The 23398-nt window shown below is 37.6% G+C and overlaps 1 protein-coding gene across 2 annotated transcripts; it reads left to right on the top strand.

Moving 5' to 3' along the window:
• Positions 1 to 6221: 6221 nt before the first annotated feature.
• LOC126632905 (helicase and polymerase-containing protein TEBICHI) lies at positions 6222 to 21239 on the top strand. 2 transcript variants are annotated; one of them, XM_050303436.1, is made up of 28 exons: positions 6222 to 6429; positions 6908 to 7359; positions 7513 to 7720; positions 7902 to 8765; positions 9805 to 9869; positions 10223 to 10328; positions 10420 to 10620; positions 10784 to 10984; positions 11893 to 12054; positions 12148 to 12387; positions 12551 to 12763; positions 12944 to 13294; positions 13494 to 13646; positions 14103 to 14324; positions 14671 to 14889; positions 14994 to 15111; positions 15798 to 16942; positions 17078 to 17275; positions 17469 to 17728; positions 18049 to 18238; positions 18323 to 18430; positions 18640 to 18992; positions 19503 to 19611; positions 19711 to 19851; positions 20024 to 20120; positions 20212 to 20322; positions 20497 to 20617; positions 20718 to 21239. In XM_050303436.1, exons 1-26 carry the CDS (start codon positions 6397 to 6399, stop codon positions 20310 to 20312), a joined length of 6510 nt encoding a protein of 2169 aa, XP_050159393.1. In that variant the 5' UTR covers positions 6222 to 6396; the 3' UTR covers positions 20313 to 20322; positions 20497 to 20617; positions 20718 to 21239. The 2 variants fall into 2 exon arrangements, with proteins under 2 accessions (XP_050159393.1, XP_050159394.1); XM_050303437.1 differs by having other exon boundaries at positions 20457 to 20617.
• Positions 21240 to 23398: the final 2159 nt, after the last annotated feature.

Raw genomic sequence — 23398 nt, 5'->3', positions numbered from 1 at the left:
ATATCTATATGTATCTATATATGTGAGAATGGTGTGTATAGTGTTGCAACAAGCTGTTGTGTCTCTTCGTGTAAAACTCCACTCATCATCTTGTTAAACTAGGTTGAGCACAACTTGGTTATAATTTAACAAAACAGATTCTCTCTCATGTTGTATGTGTTTGGGTTAATATTTAACTTTGGATTTCAAGAGAAGAAAGCCCAAAAGAGCTCAATAAAAGAGATTTTGCCTAACGACCATATTCAAGCCCAGATACCCATCTCGAGACAATATGACGGCTTCCCATTTAATCCAAAGGCTAGGTGCTTACAAGAGAAGTGACAACCGATGGAAATCCACCTACTCTTGGCCCAAAAGCACTTTCTAAATCGTAGAACATGTAAAAAGATTGATGTCTCACTACCCTTTAGTTGCTTTCGGGCAAGAGCAGAAACAGTACAATCAGGTTAATTCGCCTATAAAAGGAGGAAAAGGGCTCAGAGACAAGGACACTCAACCAATCAAACAAACAAACATACAACTTGCCTCTTAGTCAAGCAAATATCCAGAAAGTTATGCTTTGTCCATATTTTGCAACCTTTTAGCCTTAGACTTCCTTTAGAAAGACATCTTTTGTCTATGTAAAAGCTCTGCTACCTTATCTAAATGTTGTGGTATTGATTCTCTTGTGTAAACTCATTTACCACTCATCCCTCTTTTAGTACCCAACCCTTTGTAACTACAACATATAAGAGATCACAAGACATTTAACCTTGCCTGACAAGTGAAATCTTGCCTGCCTCTCTTCGTTTTGTCTTTCAATTAATAGATCTGGTGTTATAATGTATTCCCCAATATATATTCAAGTCATTTCCAGTCTTTCAATTATCCATAGTTCCATTAGTTCTCAAATCTGGTTCGCTTAGTTGTTTTATTGTCATAAAAAGATTAAAAGTGAATTAAAGCTGATGACTTGATCATATCTGGACCTCCACCCTTTAAGCATGCAAGATAATGAACTAAAAGTCATTGATCTCAAGGCATAAAAAAGAATTTAATGTAGACTTAATCCATCTACGACAATCATTTGATAACAAGAAGTCAGAATAACTTGGGGCGTAAGTAATCGACTTAAATACACTTGTTCTACATCTGCCATACAGAGATGGCAATGACACGCTTTCGCACTTAGTTAGTTTTGATTGTAAGCCTCAAGACCTACACCTAAGGCCCCACAAAGGCACCTTTCAGAACTAACTTTGTCTTCCTCTTGCAGTATATCGGCAAGCCGAAGCTCGACAATCAACCAAAGTGCCAACTCCTCAGGGAGCTATGTGCTATATCTAGGGACCCCTCCCCGTGAGTTTCTTACTCGAACATAGTTTTGGCATGCCTAGTAGGACCACAAGTCTTGTATGTCAAGAAGACGAAGGAAATAACAAACTTTTAGGAGGAAAACAGAGTAGAAACCACCTAGTATACACCAAGATCTAGCTTGGCAAATCTCCCCGAAGACTTGCAAGGGCCTGTCTTAATGGAAAGCCCGACTACTTCTAAGAAATCAAGAGGGAGAGTCACAAAAAAAGACTTGCAGGCTACCATGATAGCTGTCTTAAAAAGCATGGAGAAAAACTCTCTAGAAACGAAAGAAGAAATAAGCAAACTATGTACCTTGACAGGAAATATGCAAAGAAGGCTAGATCTGGAATATTCTACCCCTGAAATGACCGTGTTAGAGAAATGATGAGAGAAGACAGCCCTGTGGAGGAGCTAGTTATTCTTTTGTTTCATTTGCTTGAAGAAAAGAGGAATAAAGGAAAGAACAAAGAAGAATCCGGAACCAGTTAGCCAGTGTTGGAAGAAATCCTGGAAGAAGAGTTGCTTGACCCCCTAGTTTCATTAAACAGTAGGGGGCAGAGTGGAAAAGAAAGAACAAAATATGGGATGCCTCAGTTGATCGGGGAAACCAGTGGGAAATGAGAGCCTACCAAAGTAGATAAACATTCTTCTTATAGGCCACCACCAATGACCATTAAAGGAGGAGAGGTCAAGTGGAGGAAGCCCGAGGCAAAAAATGAGATTAACTTGGGCAACAATCGTAGCCTGAAGTGGGAACCACTTCATCATACCCCGCCTAATAATACAGCCAACCAACAACTTAGAGATGAGTTGGCTGAGTTAAGAAGGATGGTGGTGAGGAATGCCCAGCCACAAGCTCACCTGCTGTTTAGAATCGCCTATCAAAAGCCTTACCCAGAGTTCATTGATGAGTATAATCTCTTTCCTTTTAACTTCAAGATGCCCGCATTCCCAACATTCAGCGGATAAGATAACAATGTGTCCTCCAAAGATCACATCTTCAAGTTCTCCAACCATTGTGTGGCATTTGAAGACAATCCCAACTATAAGTTGAGGTTATTTGGGAACTCGTTGGTGGGCTTAACATCTCAATGGTACTCTCTGTTGTCCCCAAATTTCATCGCTAACTGGGGGCAAATGGAGATGGCTTTCCACGAGCAGTTTTACAAGATGAAGCTAGAAATGACCATCAATGATCTAGTCGAGGTAAAACAATACGAGCATGAATCTACCGAAGACTTCATTATGAGGTTTAGAAGGACAAGACGAGATGGTCATGGGAGAGAAGCGATAGACATGTGTGCAACAAAGATGACCACTCCCTTTAAACCCTTGATAGTGAAGGGATTAGTCTAACCAGTCCAAGATCAAAAGGTGGTGATGAACGATGGAGGATTTGTTCCCATAAAACCCTCAAAATACCAGAACTATTCCTTTGACTTAACCAAGGCCACATAAATCTATGAGGAATTGGTATGGGCAAGAGTAATTGTGCCCGATAACACCAAAAAGTTGCCTAAGCCCGAGGAATTAAGAGGGAAAAAGTATTGTAAGCTGCACTACACATTTAACCACTCTATCACCAACTATGTCCAGTTTAGAGATTGGGTGCAAGATCTCATCATTAAAGGGAAGTTTCTATTAGAGAAACCTCAAGCCAACATGATGATTGACACAGATCCCTTCCCAGAAGCCCCAATAAACATGATCAACTTAACATGGGCCAAGAAAGAGAAAGGGAGAGCCATTTGGGAGGTAAAAGCAGAATGAAAGATACACATAGGAAACTCTCAAGAGGCTCGAAAAATCCAAAGCAGCCATAATAGAGGGGTAGTTTTATACAGTTAATGCCAATATAAGTATGAGCTAGAAGTACCAACATCAAGAGTCATCTTTAATCAGAAAATGATGAAGAGAAGAAAGAAGGAAGAACTAGAAGCCTACATAAGTGTTTTGTGGACAGCTGGAAAAAGAAACCTCAGGGAAGGTCCTCTAGAGGTTGGGAGGGGATTTTCAACTAAAGGGTGTGTCCAAGATGTTTAGAAGTTTTTCTTAACAAGATCAGGTAAAAGTAGAATGAAAGATCCGTAAAAAATGTTCAGTTAAATGATAAGTTTTTCCAAGTTCATAAAATATAAAGAATTGTTATCAAAGGGGTCTAAGCAAGTTGATAAGTGTGGAGAGAGATTTCTACTATTAAAAATCCAGAAGGTGAAATAGAAGAAGATTTCATTTCATGAAGGGATTACAAAAATCTTAGTCTAACAACTTTACATCTTCGGCCAGAGCAACTATTCTAGAAAAGTAAGTTTACATGATGGTAAAAATTGGGCCTGGTTCTCCTAAATACATGTTGCTATTCACAAGTTGGGTTTTGGAATCCTCAACCTCTTGCGAAATCTTATCCATCTCTTCTACTTTTTGGGAGAGGTGGTTGGTGAGGGTCACTTTCTTGGCCTTGAGTAAAGACAAATGTTCCTCTAAGCACTGGATTTTAGAATCAACCACTGCAATTTTTTCTTCCACCACTGACCCTTCTTCCACCAATTGCCGGAGCGTAGCTGTACTCTTCTTGAAAACACTTCACTCTATTGGACGCCTGCTCCGCCTTCTAATGCTGATCCCTTAATGCCTGCAAATTCTTGAAAAAATTTAGAAAATACTTATATTGAGCCTGGGACAACAACTGAGCTTGGTAAAGCTCAATAAGGGCATTCTCTACGTCATGGAGAATTTTAAGACTAAAAGAAGTTGTGAAGCCCCATTTCATCCAATCCTTGAAAGTTTAACGAGCATTTTGAAAAGAAGAAGATTTAGAGATGCTTGAGGTGACTGCAGTTTAGTTTTGATTTGCCCAAATTTCTTTACTACGTCGGGCAAGGATGATGCTAAAGAAGTGGAAAAGTGCACCTCTCGCACCTTCAACGGTAACAGTAGGGGCAGCCTCAGCTAGAGGAGTAGGAAGGATTGCAGGGGTAGGAATGAAAGTAGTTGTGGTAGAAGTCTTGGCTTGCTTACTCACAAGCTCAGGGACATAGATTCCTATGATACCAGAATCAGGAGAGGGACAAGGAATATCTCTCTTGTGCACTACGCGCGGTGGAGATTTGCCCGAACCTTCTCCAAAACCTTGTTGCAACCAAGACAGACGTGTTAAAAGGAAAATTTACAAGTCAAAAGAAGACAAGGTAAATCTACCTGATTTAAGCTCGGAGCCTTGGAAGCAGGTGGAGGGGGAGTTACTTCCTTTGATTGCTGAGGGTGATTGTCATAGCTTACTAAGGGAGGAGAGACAGTGCTCAAACCTTCAACAGAGGCCTACAAATAGCAGAAGTGGGGACCAAAGTCAAAAATTAACTTATGAAGAAGAAAAGCAGAAGGTCTAAGTTATGATGTACCTGAGGGGGAACCTGAGGTTGAGGAGCAGACACTTTAGAGGCTTTAGGTGCATCAGTAGGAGCTGCCCGAGAGGCTTGCGGGTTAGTCACCTCTGAAACCACAGGAATCTCAGGGACTATGGGCTCCCTGAAAGTGGAAATTGGTGTTTGATGGAGTTTCTATGCTGGAGAAGGCTGGAAAGAATAGAAGATGATGAGTACAAAGAAAGGGGATTCTTAGTATGAAAATGTTAGAGGTAGGCACTTACTAGGTTATTGTCATCCTCAACATAGTACATCATCTTCCAGTTGAACGATCAAACTGAGAAATGGGATTCTTAGTATTTTGATCGTTTGATAAATTTTTTGGTGATATATTGTTTTAAATTTTAGAAACTATATGAAGGTATAATGGGTAAAGTAATAAATTTTAAAAAAACCCCAATAAAAATAGTTTTATTTATTACCATATATTTGTTTTTGATAATTTTTAATGGTATATTGTTTTGAAATTTTAGAAATTATATAATGGGTAAAGTAATAAAACTTTTATTCTTTCGCACACCTTTAAAAAAATTCCAATTTCATTGAAATGAGGAATTGTATTAAAAAAACAAAGCTACTAAACCTACCACATTGTCCTATTTCTCCATCTACATTATAATCCCAACCACCATAAAAAAAAAAAAATTAAAATGTTATTTTTCCACCCACTTTTATTCCTAAAATATCCCAATTAGCATTCTCGCTTAACTCCGAGCTTGTCTCTAAAATTATTGCACCAGTGGAGAAATATTTTTATAGCGCTCACTGACAAAACTTGCAACCTTGTTTTCTATTGATCAAACACGATACCCTTTATAAAAGACTACTCTTCCCCGGTTCTTCTTCCACACTTGTGTATATAAATATCAGCACTATACATATGCAGCAAGTCCACATTGCATATCAATTCATGATATCCATTGTTGAAGCATCCAAACAAAACAAAAACATTAAATTTGAACAAGAGAGTGGCCGGAGAAAGCAAAGAAGAAACAAACTTTGGTTGCCTGGTTTTTGGGTTTGTCTTTGTTTTCAAGATTTTTATGAGAATTCATTTGTAGCAAATATAGAAAATAATGTGGAACTGGAACGATTTCAAGCTGAGTCGTATTGGGATTTTATCGGGTGAGTTAGGGTCTAAGGAAAGATAAATTGTTTGTGAACCTATCTTTTAAGGTTTTTATTAGTAATTTTACAAAAGAGCAAAACAGTAATTTAAATTTTTATTAAAAAATGGGTAGACAGATAAGACACTGGATGAGAATAACAACACTCTAAAAAAATACGCCATTATCGTATAAATTTATTGACTTATCCTTTTACATTTATTTGTTTTTTCTATCGAGTGATCGTATTTTCGAATGGTTAAGTGGTATTTATAAAAATGGAACAAAGTAAAGGGGCACAGCTGCAAAAAGAGCCAATATTTTCAATTCCCGGGTGAGGCCGCTTATTTTAAGAGCACCACTGTACTGTAGTCTTCCTGCGGATTTGGAAGTTTGAACCATGCCTACTGGGCACCCACCTGAGAGCTAAACGGCCGTTTTCCGGCGTCGGAATTAAGATTTCGATCAGAGCGCAAAGCCACTGGTTTCTAGGGTTTCTCCGATTGCAGTGGAACTCTCCGCTTTCAGCCATGGCGTCGCCTCCTCGGTCGCGCGTCAATCAGGTTTGGTTTCCAAATAAATTCTTATAATAAAACCCTAGGAACTCACAGGAGCCATTTCACATTCAAATTTGAAATCTTTCTGAATCTTGACGCGTTTATTTGAAGAATTGGTGATTAGTTTGTTTGAATTTTGCATTGACGCACGTTTTGTTTTGTAATTTCATTTTTTTCTTCGGGGTTTATGTTATTGGAGTATAATTGGGTAGAAATTGATGGATTTAGAAACACATTGTTTTCGTTATTGTTGCCAATTGTGCATGAAAGGCGTATTCTTTGTGGGGTTCAGGGACAGATTTTGTATTACATTCTTACAGTAACTGAACTAGAAATCAGGTGTGATTCTTGGTGAAAAGTGTTGGCTTTTACTGGGTTTCTCTGAAAAACCTCAGTTGAATCTATATATCTTGAGTCATGAAAATGAAGTAATTTGTATAAACAGTTCTACATAACTCAGTTTTTCATTTGTGTGGATGTACAGTATTTTTCTTCAAAGAAAAGGAAGCCTTCATCACCCGCATCGAAGTCTGGGAGAAATGAAAAAGATGTAAAAACTATGGTAGAGGGTTCGCCCGATGCCAAAGGCACTTTGGAGAATTATTTGTTGGGTTCACAGGACAATAGTATCTCCCCAAAGCCTTCGCACAGAGTTTGTGATTCATTAGCCCAGCAAGATCAAGTTCAAAGGAATTTGACATCAGTGATGGATAGTTCCTTGAAAGATGAATTTAAACAGCTCCCCTTGTCTTATCAACTGCACTCTCAAGCTAATAATGCCTCCAAAGAAAATCAGAAGGAAACATTCGAGGGATTAACCAAGGTGGGTGATGGTGCAGTTGGAGATACGGTGAAGGATTACTTAGCTTTCACAGAAGGTGGGGAAAGTGCAGAACTTAAAGAGTTTGCAGCAGACTTTTTGTCTTTGTATTGCAGGTATTGTACTGGACTGTAAACATTTGGGCACCATGATATATACTTTTTTTATTTCTGAGCTTGCTCCTGTTGTTTTCCCTAACCTCTCATATTTCAAATTCTGCATTCAACATACTTTTCGTTTCCTCCTAAATCTATTTCGTTTTGTGTTAGTGATGTTCAACCAAATGAAAGTACTCTGCCAGAGATGAAAGTAAATGACCATAAGAGACAAGCTAGCCCATCTCAGCTTGACCGGGAGGACAAGATATTTAAAAAGAGGCATCTCATTACCAATCAGTCACACATGGAACATGAATCAAGTTGCTGCAGTGAGAAGAGTTCTGAAGCCATGCAGTCTGGTCGTCCTGATGAAAATAGGGTATATGATTTCAAGACTTCTGAAAATGTGTTACCTTGGTTAAATTTATACCCAGAAATTTTCTTATATTAGGATCACACTTGATATGCCGACCCCACTTAGTGAGAAAAGGCTTTGTTGTTGTTGTTGTTGTTGTTGTAGGATCACACTTGATATGATATTGTTTTAATGCTATGGCCAGGTTACCATCGTTAATGAACTGCTCGAGCTCCAGTCAACCTTGAAAACATGCAGTAATACACCAAAACAATTTTTAGACATGTTTAAATGCTATACACCAGGTTCGATGACTAGAAAATCTATTGTTAGTGAAACCCCCAAGTCACGTGGAAGCTCATCATTTTCACCTGGAGAAGCTTTTTGGAATGATGCCATTCAACTTGCTGATGGCCTGTGTGCACAAGCAGCAGAAGTAATTAGTGCTGCAGACATCCAATATCATAGTAAAAGTTCATGCAATTTGAGAAATGCACCCTGTGATGGCAAGTCAAAGGAAATGCTGAATGAAGGTGAGCGCATGGATAACAGTGCTAATTCAGGGCCAAAGGGGAAGTATAGAAAGGATTTAGATAAAGAAGTGTCCCCACTGCCGGTTAAACATTTTGATTTTTCTTGCGAAGACAAAAATTTGGGTGAAGTTGTACCACATCATTGTGATGCATACAATTTAAAAAGCGCAGCTCTTATAGGTGGTGAGCAATCTGAATCCAGCCTTGCAGACCATAGAGGTCTGAGAAATACTATCATGACCCGTTGCAGCAAATCTCAGGAAAATCAAGTCATATTTCGAGAACCAGATACAGATACTGTTAATGCAGTGACCAACATGAAAGTGGATTTGACAGGCAAAGATAATGATAGCATGACATCTTATTCACCAGTTGATGAAGTTGTGAAGTTGACTGGTAACCATGAATCTAGCGAAGCAAGTACTCCTTCAAGCTCTATGCCTCTCAAAGATCGCCTCGATCTGAACAGTTGGCTTCCACCAGAAATATGCAGCATATACAGAAAGAAAGGAATTTCAAAACTGTATCCTTGGCAGGTATCTTTCAAATTCTGAGTTAAGCCAGTGCTCAATAGCCTCAATTCATTAGTTCTGGAGGATAACAGACGGAGGGCAGGTTAATTGGGTGGTCTGCTCTCTTGATATTTGGGTGGATCTTCCATCTACTTAGTTTGTTTTGACACGTGATTAGGTTATTGTGTGTTTTGGTTTTTCTTGTTTGTCAAATGGAACTAGGTCTGGGTTGGGGTTTGATGCTTCTATTTGGTTTAACTATGATGGACAGTGCTACTACCTGAACTTTCTTCCAAATTTTTATCCGACCTACATGACATCATCACATTGAGTTACACAATGTGGCTGTGTTCTTGAATGCAATGATGTAGTGCTTATATCACGTGCCACACAAGTTGGGAAAAAGGTTGGGAGATGTTCAGTTCTTAAGCATTTTCCATTTAGGATACTTTTTCAATGACAATGATAATCTACATTGCACTTAAAATGAACTACTGTCTATGCAGTTAGGTTTGTTGTGTGATTTGGGGATGAAAACTTGGAAATAGAATTGGGATAAGTTTGCCTTGAGGAAGCATTGTCAATGACAAACCCATAATCTTCCTACGAAAGGACAACAAGAAAATTGGTGCTCATGGTTGATGGTGTTGTCACAAGTAAATGGTTAAAATTGTGATTTCCCAATGTCTAATCTTTATTAAGGTTTTCAATTTGTTTAAGAAAGGACTTTATTATGGTGTCCGAAGTTTTATTTTTTTACGTATATGCATGAACCACTCGCTCTGGTCTTCCACTTTCTCTTTATTACTTTTTATCAGGTTGAGCTTTTGTCTATTATTATTTTTGAAATTATATATATTCATTATAACAAATGATCCAGTGTCGTGGTTTGGCCTTGAACCAACAATATGCTTCTCTTTACTGTTAGACTAGGATTTCATTGTTTTAAGGGCTTTAGGTAAAAGTACCTTTCAACGTATTTATGATTGGGACCTTGGGTTGTTGTGAATCTGTATTAAAACTAATTTTCAAGCATAATGTATATGCATTCTCCATCTTTCAGGTTGATTGCCTTCAGGTGGATGGTGTATTGCAGAGAAGGAATCTCGTATATTGTGCATCAACAAGGTATTTATGCCATTTATTTTTATCTTAGTTTTTTTCTGTCATTTTTGTGCTTTTGAGTCTTCCTTAGTGATTTGATAGGGTTGTACAGTGTATGTAACATCTACTAACCCTTTAACATTTCAGAGTTTTAAGCCACTGTTGTTTTTTTCATTTATTAATTCTCTACTTTATCATTCTATTTGTGCTTCCAGCTTATGTATCAGAAGATTTTATTATTTTAACTCTTTTAACTTTTATGTTCTTTATCACAATGAAAAGATGGAGTTGTTTTGTAGAAAAAGTTTATGCTTTTTTTCTTTTCCTTTCACTGGAAGGCATCTATATGTTTCTTAGTCTTGCTTCCTCTGCCACAGTGCTGGCAAAAGTTTTGTTGCAGAAATTCTAATGTTGCGGCGGGTCTTATCAACTGGAGCAATGGCTTTACTTGTACTGCCTTATGTATCAATTTGTGCAGAAAAGGTGATATTGTTGTTTCCCTCAAAGATTTGCAAGTTTGGGTTATTGTTTCTTTTGAAATGTAATATCAATTACAAATTCCTTTCTGGTGCAGGCAGAACATTTGGACGTACTTCTTGAACCACTTGGTAAGCATGTTCGTAGTTATTACGGAAACCAAGGTGGTGGAACACTTCCCAAAGATACTTCTGTAGCTGTTTGCACAATAGAAAAGGCAAACTTTTTGATAAACAGGCTGCTGGAAGAGGGTCGTCTTTCAGAAATTGGGATTATTGTGATTGATGAATTGCACATGGTACTTTAAGCCATATCTTTGTGGTTATTAACTTATGTATCAACATCCTGTTCTTCTATGCATATTTATTCTTCCTTCGTTTCTCAATTTGGTTATCTCTTTTGGTGTATGCCTATTGGGTGGACTTATTTAAATGCCTGTCATGCTTATAAATCATTAACAGGTTGGAGATCCAAGTAGGGGTTATCTTCTGGAACTTCTGTTGACCAAACTTCGTTATGCAGCTGGTGAAGGCAATTCTGGATCAAGTAGTGGAGAAAGTTCAGGTATGAGTAGTGGCAAGGCTGACACTGCTCATGGTCTGCAAATTGTTGGGATGAGTGCAACTATGCCAAATGTGGCAGCCGTTGCTGATTGGCTTCAGGTAAGTGGAACTATAAAACAAACTATTATCCTCCACTATATCCTTTTTGAACAAATGTTTCATTGTAGGCAGTTGTCATTAACACCTGCAGGTCTCATAATACGTGTAGCTGTGGGTCTTTCAACATTGATTTAAGATTATAGATATATATAATCTTTACTTGGATTAAAGGATTTTTATCTAAGAGGGATTGAATTCCATTCTTGAAGTACTTTGCTATATATGATAAGTAAACCTTCTCATAAGCTCTATCTTCTGAGGGAAAGAAAATCAAATAGTTTAGTCTTGTTCTGAATCTTCCAGCGGAATGTTTTTTGACCAATCACCCAATTAGGCAATCAACTAGCTTGATTACAAATTTTAACCTTTTTAGTGACTGAAGAGAACTACCATGTTTTTAAAATTTCGTATTTTAGATTCTTATGGGCCAACTTGATATTGGACGAACTGGTTATTCCTGAAGCATTATACAGTCGACAGGTTAAATGTTGGCTTTTTAGAAAGCATTTCATTATTCATGTCTTTCATGTTAGAATTTTTGGTTATGTTACCCCAAATTACGAACTAAACGCATCACACACACAAGATGTATGATGGATGTTACAACAGGAAGTGGGGTATGCGAGTTGAGAGTGGATTGGTTGGAAGTGAGTTGCATGTAGTACCATCTTAATTTAATTTGTTGATCTATGATTAAGATTGCTTAAGGGTGCCTTTGATATTATATGAATTGAATAAGAGTATTTTCTGTTGAAAATTTTACTAATTTATTTTGAATTTGTTCACATATTGTGTTGAGGGAGTACAAAGTACCCTACTAGCTAGCACACACATCTTTCCATAATTTTCCAGCTTCATGGTGTGGCTGGCCATATTCTATACCTAACTTTCCACAAATATACATGCAGGCTGCACTATACCAGACAGAATTTCGACCAGTACCATTAGAAGAATATATTAAAGTTGGTAACACCCTTTATAACAAGAAAATGGATATTGTTAGAACATTTCCTAAAGCAGCTGACCTTGGTGGTAAAGATCCTGATCATGTTGTGGAGCTGTGCAATGAGGTAGGGACTTTTTACATCCCATCTTTTACTGAAGTTGTTTTGAGGCACTAATTTGAAAGTTGATCAATGATGAATTGAGGGAATGTATCTCAGGTTGTTCAAGAGGGTCTTTCCGTGCTAATATTTTGCTCTAGTAGAAAAGGATGTGAATCAACAGCAAGGCATGTTTCAAGATTCCTCAAGAAATTTTCACCTAACATTCGCAGTGATGACAGTGAATTTCATGATGTTGCTTTGGCTATTGATGCCTTACGAAGGTGCCCTGCTGGTTTGGATCCAGTATTAGAAGAAACTCTTCCTGCTGGTGTTGCCTATCACCATGCTGGCCTCACGGTATTCTTTTGCTTTGGGTTGTCTTCTTCTAAGTTTTTACTATTCTTTCCCTATAATTTTTTCTGTTTTCCATTTGTTATTTATTTTGATGGTTAGTTTCCACAAATAGATAGTAGATGAGCTTTTCTCCTGAATGAATCTGTCTGCTTTTGTCTATTCTTAGGTTGAGGAGAGAGAGATTGTCGAAAATTGCTACCGTAGAGGCCTGGTACGTGTCTTAACTGCTACATCTACCTTAGCAGCTGGGGTTAATCTACCAGCTAGGCGGGTCATTTTTCGTCAGCCCAAGATTGGTCGTGATTTTATTGATGGGACAAGGTACAGACAGATGGCTGGTCGGGCTGGTCGAACTGGAATAGATACAAAAGGAGAAAGTGTATGTTTTAGTGTCTATTCTTCTTCTTCAAGGATTCTCTTAAATAATCAGTTTGTTATATGTGTATGCTGTGATCTTTGTGTAATTTCCTTTTTATTTTTAGTTCATTCTTTTTTATTTGCTTTGTCAGTTGGTATAACGATTTCATTTATATTAATATGTATATTTTTACTTGACCAGGTACTTATTTGCAAGCCAGAAGAGATCAAAAGAATTATGGGAGTTCTTACTGAAAGCTGTCTGCCATTGCGTTCTTGTCTATCTGAAGATATGAATGGAATGACCCATGCTATCTTAGAAGTTGTAGCTGGGGGAATGGTTCAAACTGCTAATGACATTCATCGATATGTTAGGTGCACACTTCTAAACTCCACTAAACCATTTCAAGATGTGGTGAAATCAGCACAGGAATCTTTGAGGTGGTTGTGCCACAGGAAATTTCTAGAATGGAATGAGGATACTAAGTTATACAGTATCACACCTCTTGGACGTGCAGCATTTGGCAGTTCCCTCTGCCCTGAAGAATCACTTGTAAAGATTCTAACTTATTCTTGTTATTGTCCAATTAATTGCCCAAATATCTTTGTTATCTGCACATCATTGAGCCTAAACTTGTCAGCACAATAACTCACTTGTGAGATGGATTATATTTTTCTGTTAGCTGACCCCTACTACTTGAATTTAGGTAATGCATTCGACATTGATCATGCTTTCTCTATTGATGTTCTAGATTGTGCTGGATGATCTTTCAAGAGCAAGAGAAGGGTTTGTGCTTGCATCTGATTTGCATTTAGTTTACCTAGTAACACCAATAAATGTTGATGTTCAGCCTGATTGGGAACTGTATTATGAACGGTTCATGGAATTGTCTGCTCTTGACCAGGTAATTTACCTCTTAGCAAATAAGCAATTAATTGCTAATGATTTTGTGCCTGTGCATGTAATATATTTTTTATATGTTATTGGAGAACAAATAAGTTCATTGGAGACGTTATGGAAAACATCATGTTTAAAGTATGAATTTGTCTTATGCTAGCAATTTATGGGATTATCTAGAGCTGACCCCATCTGCTGAGAGGTCACCACCCTGATTGGATTTATAAACACTTTGAGTGGTTTTGAACTCCTGTACTATTTCAAACCTATCTATATCAGTCCATCATCCATGTTCAAACATAAAACTGAAATATTTTCAATAATTGATATTTGCCTGTGAATTGAGCAGTGAGCATTAAGTCAAAATTGTATGACTTTATGACTCCATGCCAACTGATTTCATGGATTTCAAAATTTATGGTTCTTATATTTTTCTTTTTCATTCTCTTTTCATGGAATGCAGTCTGTTGGCAGTCGTGTTGGAGTGACAGAACCATTTTTGATGCGCATGGCACATGGTGCACCTGTGCGTTCATCAAACAGGTTCAGAGAAAATCTGAAACCGCTGCATGGAAAATATGAAAGTGGACCTGGAATGAACAACGATACTGTACTTCAGGATGATCAAATACTTCGAGTGTGTAAACGGTTCTATGTTGCTCTCATCCTGTCAAGACTAGTTCAGGTATCGTCTTTCTTCTTTCTCAGCCTGACAGCTGAGGATTTCCTTCATGTGATTCTCATTTATTGATAGGCACACATACTCAGAGGCATTGTCTGAGTTTCTGGCATGCATTCACGTTTATTTAAATGGCTTCCCTTGCTCTGGTTTTACACACGAACATGGGAGGTGACATGCATTTTGTTCCTTTAGTCTTGTCATTCAAATTTTTGTTCTTTTTCTTTTTTCGAGCACCAATCAGTTTAAATTTATTTATTTATGGGATATTAATTGCAATTGCTTGTATATAATTTGTGATATTTGTTGATTTCTGTCTTGCTAAATGTGTACTCTTCCATCTGTGGTGAAGGAAGCTGCTATCATTGAGGTTTGTGAAGCTTTCAAAGTGGCCAGAGGTATGGTGCAGGCCTTACAAGAGAATGCTGGAAGGTTTGCATCTATGGTAACCATGTTTTGTGAGAGGCTTGGATGGCATGATTTCGAGGGCTTGGTTTGCAAGTTCCAAAATCGTGTTTCATTTGGAGTGAGAGCCGAGATTGTAGAGCTTACTACAATTCCATATGTCAAGGTATGTGAACTACAATTATATTTGTAATCTCCTTTTCATACCTTAAGTATGTTCAACAGTGGTTTTTATATAATTATATGTAAATGGTATGTGTTGATCTGTAGGGTTCTCGAGCAAGGGCACTCTATAAAGCTGGCTTGCGTACTTCTTTAGCAATTGCTGAAGCGTCCATCCCTGAAATTGTCAAAGCTCTTTTTGAATCTTCATCATGGAATGAACAAGGTGATGCATATAAGATTTTAATTTTAGTACATGGCTTCTCTGGTTCCTATGATAAGTTTCTTGGAAATGATATCTTAATATCAACTAAATGTCCTGATAAGATCACATTCTTCTAAACTATGTTTGATTTGTGATGGTTACCAGGACTATTAAGAAATAATTAATCTTAGCTTAGTTCTTAGCATTTCTTTGCTTTGGAGACATTCATTTATCAGGTGAATGCATTCTCGTTGACCGTTAAAAAAGGAAATGAGTTTGAGTAATATTACGAACCAGTAACTACAGAAAAGACTTCTTTCTAAGAAGGCAAATTTTACTATGTGATAAGTGATAACTCATGTCAAGACCTTTTTCTGAATGCGACACTCTTTCTGGTCTTTCAATGAACTGCACAAATGGTACTCTTTCCAGTCAAGTATTGTACAACAATTAGTTTTCTACATGCATGTAAGTTTGCTCAGATGCATTTGTTTCATGTGCTTGTGTGCCAGCGGGGTTGTGATAATATTTGTTCATGTAAATGGTTCTACCTCTATTGTTTATGTACTTTATTTTACGAAGATAGAGTTTTTGTCCCTTTATCTTTTCTAACTTATTTTAATATTTCTTAAAGTTTTGTTTTTATTTTAATGTGTATTTTTCCTGTATTCTTTCCTAATATTGGTAAGTTGATAATATGACTGCAGAAGGTTCAGCTCAAAGGCGCATCCAAGTAGGCGTAGCAAAGAAGATCAAGAATGGTGCACACAAAATAGTTCTTGAAAAAGCTGAAGAGGCAAGAGTTGCTGCCTTCTCAGCTTTCAAAGCTCTTGGATTAGATGTCCCACAATTTTCTCGACCGGTATTTTTAACTGGCGGTGGAAGTCCCAGTATGCAAGGAGCAGGAAATTCCTCTGGTGATAACTCCACTAGTAGCTTTCCTAATGTAGAGCACAGCACAGAGTATGCTGCTAAGCCATCTTTGGAAGGTAGGGTCCATTCTGAAAAGGTTGCAGAAGTAAGGTCAACTGGTGTCATGCAAATTAAGTCTGGTCCTGAAAATTCTAAAGTACATATTCGAGGGTCTGCTACCCCCGTAGATGAGCTTACTGTTGTGGTTGATCAAAACAAAAATACTGATTTGCCTGACCGGGTTCAGTTACAAAGCTTAGTTGATAGAACTAGGGCATCTGATGAGTCTCACGATCTTGAAAAACAGGAACGCTGCAGAAGGGATAATTTGTCCTCTGGCTATAAGGGCAATGCTTGTGAGAAAGGCCCAATTCATGCAGTTAATACTCTTGGTGGTTTTGATTCCTTCTTGGATCTCTGGCAATCCACCTCAGAGTTCTATTTTGATATTCACTACAACAAAAGATCAGAATTCAATTCTGTTGCGCCCTTTGAAATACATGGCATAGCCATCTGTTGGGAAAACTCTCCTGTGTACTATGTCAATATTCCTAGGGATCTACTGTGCTCAGACAGCGGTAAAAATGAATGCTTGAATTTGAATGGATCCGGCAATAGAAGTAATGGCTTACCTCTTGATGATTTGTTGGAGATGGCTGAATGTAGATGGAACAGGATTGGTAAAATAATGGGAAAAAGAGGTGTTAGAAAAATTACTTGGAAGTTGAAAGTTCAGATTCAGGCACTTAAAAGTCCTGCAGTTCATACTCAGAGATTTGGTTGTCAGAATCTCGGAGGGAAAAGTGCTTGTTTTGAAATCATAGACAGCTCATTTTTATTGTTGCCTCCAGTTCATATAAAAGATGGAATTGACATGTGCATCGTGGCCTGGGTTCTTTGGCCTGATGAGGAGAGAAGCTCTAATCCTAACCTGGAAAAGGTAAAATAAAAAAAGAACATCATTTCAATCAAAGCATTTGTTAAAGGAAAAAGTATTTAACTATAATTGTTTCATTCACTGTTTACATGTTCATCGTTATTGAATTTGCATTGAAGATTTTAGAATGATTTATAGGAAGTTAAGAAAAGGTTATCCAGTGAAGCTGCGGCAGCTGCTAATCGGAATGGAAGGTGGAAGAATCAGATGCGAAGAGCTGCACACAACGGTTGCTGCCGTCGGGCTGCACAAATACGGGCCTTATGTTCTGTTCTTTGGAAGTTACTTGTTGCTGAAGGCCTTACTGAAGCCCTCCTAAATATTGAAATCCCATTGGTAAGTTACTTTCATAGCATCTGACTTAATTTTCTGAGGAACTTCATTTTATTTGAGGTTTACATTATTGCTATTGTTTGTTTTGGATTTAAATGCATGTATAAATGCATCACCACTGTTTAGTTAGGTGCTTGAGAACCAGTACCCAACCCTACCACTTTTGACGCTAGCTTATTGCTTATTTGTATGCTAGGTTAATATTCTTGCTGACATGGAGCTATGGGGAGTGGGTCTTAACATGGAGGGATGCTTACAAGCACGCAAGGTGTTAGGAAAAAAGCTAGGACAGCTTGAGAAGGAAGCTTACAAGCTAGCTGGCATGAAATTTTCGTTATCTACAGCAGCAGAAATTGCTAATGTATTGTATGGACACTTAAAGCTGCCCATACCAGAGGGGCGCAATAAGGGGAAGCAACATCCAAGTACGGACAAGCATTGCTTGGATTTATTAAGGTATTAAGAGAGACTTATTTTCTTCTATTGTACTTTGTGACTTATTTTCTTCTATCGTACTACGTAACCTCACCCATCTGATGTGTGAATTAGCTGTTGAAATATTAATACTCAAGGGAATAGGATTGCTATTTAATTATTTGATTCCATAGAGGTTTCCATCCCGTTTAGATTGTTTTGTTGGAATAGTGAACACTTGGAGATGGTTTTTGAGTATTCTTGCATGCACACTTGAATCTTTTGGTTTTGTCATTTGTGGCATCAGCCTCTCATTGTTTTAAATTTAATGGATGAGCAACCTATAATCGATTTCATTTCAGGGATGAGCATCCTATAATTCCCGTCATTAAAGAGCATCGTACATTGGCAAAACTCTTAAACTGTACATTGGGATCAATTTGTTCACTGGGTAGGCTATCCGTGAGGACACAAAAGTACACATTACATGGTCATTGGCTCCAAACATCAACAGCAACTGGTCGGCTTTCAATGGAGGAACCAAATCTCCAGGTTTGGGTTTCCCATGAGTTGATTTTTTCTCTCCTCCCTCTCCTTCAGTCGTTAACAAGGTTTAACCGTGATTTATTTATGCAGTGTGTTGAACATATGGTTGACTTTAAAATGAATGAGGATGGAAATGGAAACAAAACTGATGTTGATCAATTCAACATCAATGCTCGTGACTACTTCATTCCTACTCAGGTAATGATCAACTTGTTCATGTCCTTGAAGGCCGTTTGTGTGTTATTGTTACATTTATACCATAAAAGTCAAAATTCTTGAGTAAATGAGGATGCGGGGGAGGGTTGATACAGTAATGTCATATATTTAGATAGAGGACAGGAGAAGGGGATGGGGTTTATGATTTCATGGTTTACATTAGTTGATTTATTGTTGCTATTCTTTCGCAGGACAACTGGTTACTGTTAACTGCAGATTATTCTCAGATTGAATTGCGTCTGATGGCACATTTCTCTAAAGACTCTGCACTCACTGAACTCCTTAGTAATCCCCATGGTGATGTCTTCACCATGATAGCAGCTAGATGGACTGGGATTTCAGAAGAGTCTGTTAGTTCCCATGTACGAGATCAGACCAAAAGGTTGGTGTATGGCATTCTTTATGGAATGGGTGCTAATAGCCTTGCAGAACAACTGGACTGCAGTCCAGAAGAAGCTTCCGAAAAAATAAAGAACTTTAGAAGTTCTTTTCCTGGAGTTGCTTCTTGGCTTAATGAAGCAGTTGCATATTGCCGCACGAAAGGGTGAGGACATCTTACTATTTTCCTGGTTGCTAGAAGTCTTTGAACTCACTTGGGAATAGGTTGCTATCATATCTGAAAACCATGTAGTATTTTGGTTAATATTTCTTACAATTGAATAGGCTTTTTTCTGTTTTTTTCTTCCTCCAATTACTCAACTCTTTCATCACGTTGCCTTTTCCTTCTAAATAGTTGTGTTATCATATGATCAGTTTGAGGTTTCTTATTTATTAAGTCTATTTTTATTTATTTTTTGGCCTGAGAGGGAAGGTTTATGCATTTTTTTTCTTGTGTTTTGACTTGTTTTCAAAATTCACTGGTTCTTCTCCTAGTGCTGGTTATAAAGTTTTTGGAAGAAGCATCTCTTCGTAAAGAATAGGGGTCAATGTTGATATAAGTTTAGCATTCTTTTCTTCTTCTTTTTCTTTCCCAGAAAAAGAAAATGTAATACACTCTGGTATACATAAATTTTGAAGATATCCAACTGTTGATTATCTGCATTATTGTGCCCAGATACATCGAAACCCTTAAGGGAAGAAAGCGCTTTTTGTCAAAAATAAAACTAGGAAACAGTGAAGAAAAGTCGAAGGCTCAGAGACAAGCTGTGAATTCTATATGTCAGGTACGGCTTTTTCCCTCCCTTCTGTGGGGACAAGGAGTGTGGGGGTTTAACGTTAATCACTAAATTGTAGTATTTTTCTTTGATGTCTTCCTTTTACAGGGATCTGCTGCTGACATAATTAAGATTGCAATGATAAATATATATTCCGTGATAGTTGAAGGTGTTGAAAGGCCTGATTCTTCTTCTCATCCTGCAACAAACTTACACATACTGAAGGGCCGCTGCCGAATTTTATTACAGGTCGGTTTTGGAAATTCTGTTTGTGTTAAGTTCTTTGGTCAATTTGAAGTGTAGAGGAAGATATTAATAAGCTAAGATATTTAGCATCTTTTTAGCTTTTCTATTTAAATATAATTTTGCTTCATTTACAAGGCAACTCATGTAACAATGCTTGTTGGTGGTTTCTAACCAGGTACATGATGAATTAGTACTAGAAGTTGATCCTGTTGTGATAAAGGAAGCTGCTTTGCTGCTTCAGACGAGGATGGAAAATGCTGTTTCGCTTCGTGGTATATTTCTAAAGTTTCTGGAACATTGCTCAATAGTGGATAATTTGAGGACATTTGTTTGCTGCACCTAATTTAATTATTCGTTGTTCAGTTCCATTGGATGTCAAAGTGAAAGTCGGAAGATCGTGGGGTTCCTTGCAACCTTTTCAGGCCGACCAATATAAAGATAAAGCTGTTGTGCCTGAACAATAGATTGACCAAGGTATGTTCTTGCTGTTGATCTGAAAAAGTAGAACATTCATGCATTGGATGGTGGTGAGTGATGGCTTTACAACGAATCTATGTACTTGCTGTCAAAAGAAATGTTCTATGGCATGTTTTCTAATTGTGTTGCAGTTGTTTTTAAATATGTTCCGATGATATACATAATACACAGGGAAATTCACTATATATTCTGGCTAAGCAATGCTTTCCTTGGAAAGATGCTGGACTGGACTGCATGTGATTCAAAATTCTTGAAGAAAATTTGCAGAGCTGTCTTTGGGGTTTATGAACTTGTGAGATCCTCTTTCTGTCACTATTCTAATTGTTAGTTTTCTTTTTATTTACTTTCTATTTTTCAATTAGGACTTCTCAGACATTAGTATGCATTCTCAGGGAATTCTTTTTATGGGAGCGGGTGCAACTGTTGGAGATCACAGAAGAACCACCTAGAATAGAAACGCACTGCTAACTGACCATGTAGAACTGACGGGTTCAAGGATCGTAAGCTCCTGATTTCTTAAACCAGACAATAGTGTCCTCGAAAAGAAAATGGAAGATGGCAAAGGTTCGTGGCTGAAATTTGAGAAATTGGAAGGCAACGTGCTTTGGGTTCCATTTCAATGTGTCTGCACATGGCAGACTGCTACTGCTTTATCGTTCATGTTGTCATCACTTTACAAAGACACCATATAAGCACTTATTTTTTCTGGTGCATGACTGGATAAGACAGCGTACTTGTAATCGAGCTTTCGTTGCCTGCCAGCTGATAACGATAGAATCATCATTCATTCAGATGTTTTTAGTCTTCGATTGTACAGATGTGTCTCATTAACTCAAAATGTATTCATTGGACAGCATGATTAATGATTATTTAATACATACCTTATGCCTCTGATGAGTTGTCGAGGCCATTCACTTCAGTCTTCTTCTCTGCCTCCGCCTCTTTCACACCGTCTGTTTTTTTTTCTTTCCCGATCTTGCTTCTCTCTCACCCTGTCAACCATTTCTACCAATCCTCCTGCCGCTGACTGTCTTCCCTTCTGTCTCAAGTCAAGCCATAACTATCAAATCTTGACCTATAACTACAACCTACGGCTTCCTCAGATCGTTCCAGTTTTGAAGAGCCGCAGTTTGTTGGCTTGTGTTGACGAATCTCTTCCCTGCCCACCTGAATATTTCTCAAAGATGACTGGAAATTATGCTCATCTTCACTCCACGCTCCTTTTTCCACCTCTGTCGACGCTGCTTAAATATTTCTTGACATGCAAATCACTTTTGTTTCATTCGATTTTTAGTTGTCTCAGTTATAGCACGTACGGTTTGCATTCTCAACTTACACACCAATACACTCTGAGTGAAGTCAGCATATCGATGGATCTGTGTGGTTTACGAATTCTTTTTAACCTTAGTTCTGTTTCAAACCGTTGTTACGTTTTCGATTCCATATATAAATCGATTAATTCTCACTTGAACCTGCATACAGCTAGCCTCATCACCAAAGTGTTGTAAGATTGAGCAGCTATATATTCCTCAATTTTTCGTATACAAGCTAAGCCAGGATCAAATAGCTCAATTGTTGCTATTGTTACATTGGCACAAATGTTGGTACCCTTTGGCCTCATAAGGCACAAATAACTTATTATGCGCAGTGATCATATTTTTTGTAATGTAGTGAAGAAGCTTTCCGGCTAACAAACTGATTGTCTGTCACAAATTGACCCATGCGTATGTAGTCTTTATTGTCATGCAATCAAGAAAACGGTGACTACCAACTCTTGTTTTTCAATACACTACAAAAAAATATGGCCACTGTGCACAATAAGATATTTGTGCCCTACAAGGCCAAAGGGCACCAATGTGCCTATGTAACAATAGCAATAATGTAGCAACTATAATTGCACATGCAATCTATATAGGCGTGCTATTTGTGCCCTATGAATTTTATAATGTACTAATATTCAATGAGCAGTTCTTTCCAAATTGTGTCATTTGCCTATCTGATTTCACATCACACCCTTGTATGGTTGATTAGACAAATGACCATATGGACACAATTTTTTGTTATGTGTCATTAAGTGAGGTACATTTAATAAAGTGAAAAAATTAAACATTTACGAACCAAGCATAAAAAGACAACTAGCAGGAAGATAAGAATCTAAAAAGCAACTGAAAAAATTAAGAATCTAACAGAGGGAAAAGGGTCCTTGCCAGATCTTTTTCCTAGGGATGCTATAGATTGTTTGTTTGTGGTACATCATGCGGTCAATTTTCGTTAAATACTATTTATAATTGAATTTTAAATTTTAAATTTTAAATTTTATATGATTTCTGACCGCATGATATATGATGAACGGACATAATTGCAGAATTCCTAAGATCCCTAGGAAAAGGATCCGCGCCGGATCCTTTTTCCTAACAAAGTAGATGGAAATGATCTAACGTAAATCTAACGGTGAATAAACATGTGATGTGAGATTCTTACAAGCCTAGCTACCCAATGTCTATTATTTTGGTTTTGAAGAATGTACCGGTGCAATAGTTTTTTTGATTAATTTGATGAATGTACCCATGCTTATATATATATATGGGATGTATAAAACCTTCTGTTAGATACAGGAGTTCTGCATTGGAGATGTATAAAACAAAGCAATAAATAATTTATACATATGGGATGTTCACTAATAGTCACTGATTTTTTGTTTTTCGTGATGAAAACCCATACTTTAAGGTTTAATATGTAGTTAATTGAGGATAATAATATCGGTGATATGAGTCTTGTTGGACTGAAAAAATTAATTACAATATCAAAGTAGGCTATTCTTTTAACATATTTTGGCCCTATTTACTAACTCCAATTTCCTCCCTTAAGTCCTAGTTGAAGGCCAGTATGGAGTATGGACTCAACTATGCAAGAATTTTGCAGTTGTCATAGAGATCATTTTATTTGTTTTTTACTCTATTGTTTTCTTCTGCGTACGTCTTAATTTGCTGCTAATGAGTACTTGGTTACTGAAGTTAATAGTCAAATTGCTAGTTGTTTTAATGAACATAACATCCCAATATTAACTATGGGA

The sequence above is a fragment of the Malus sylvestris genome, chromosome 8, assembly GCF_916048215.2.
Source record: "Malus sylvestris chromosome 8, drMalSylv7.2, whole genome shotgun sequence".
Classification (NCBI taxonomy): Eukaryota; Viridiplantae; Streptophyta; class Magnoliopsida; order Rosales; family Rosaceae; genus Malus; species Malus sylvestris.
Note: the sequence above shows the minus strand (reverse complement) of the source record. Positions and strands in the feature narration are given on the sequence as shown.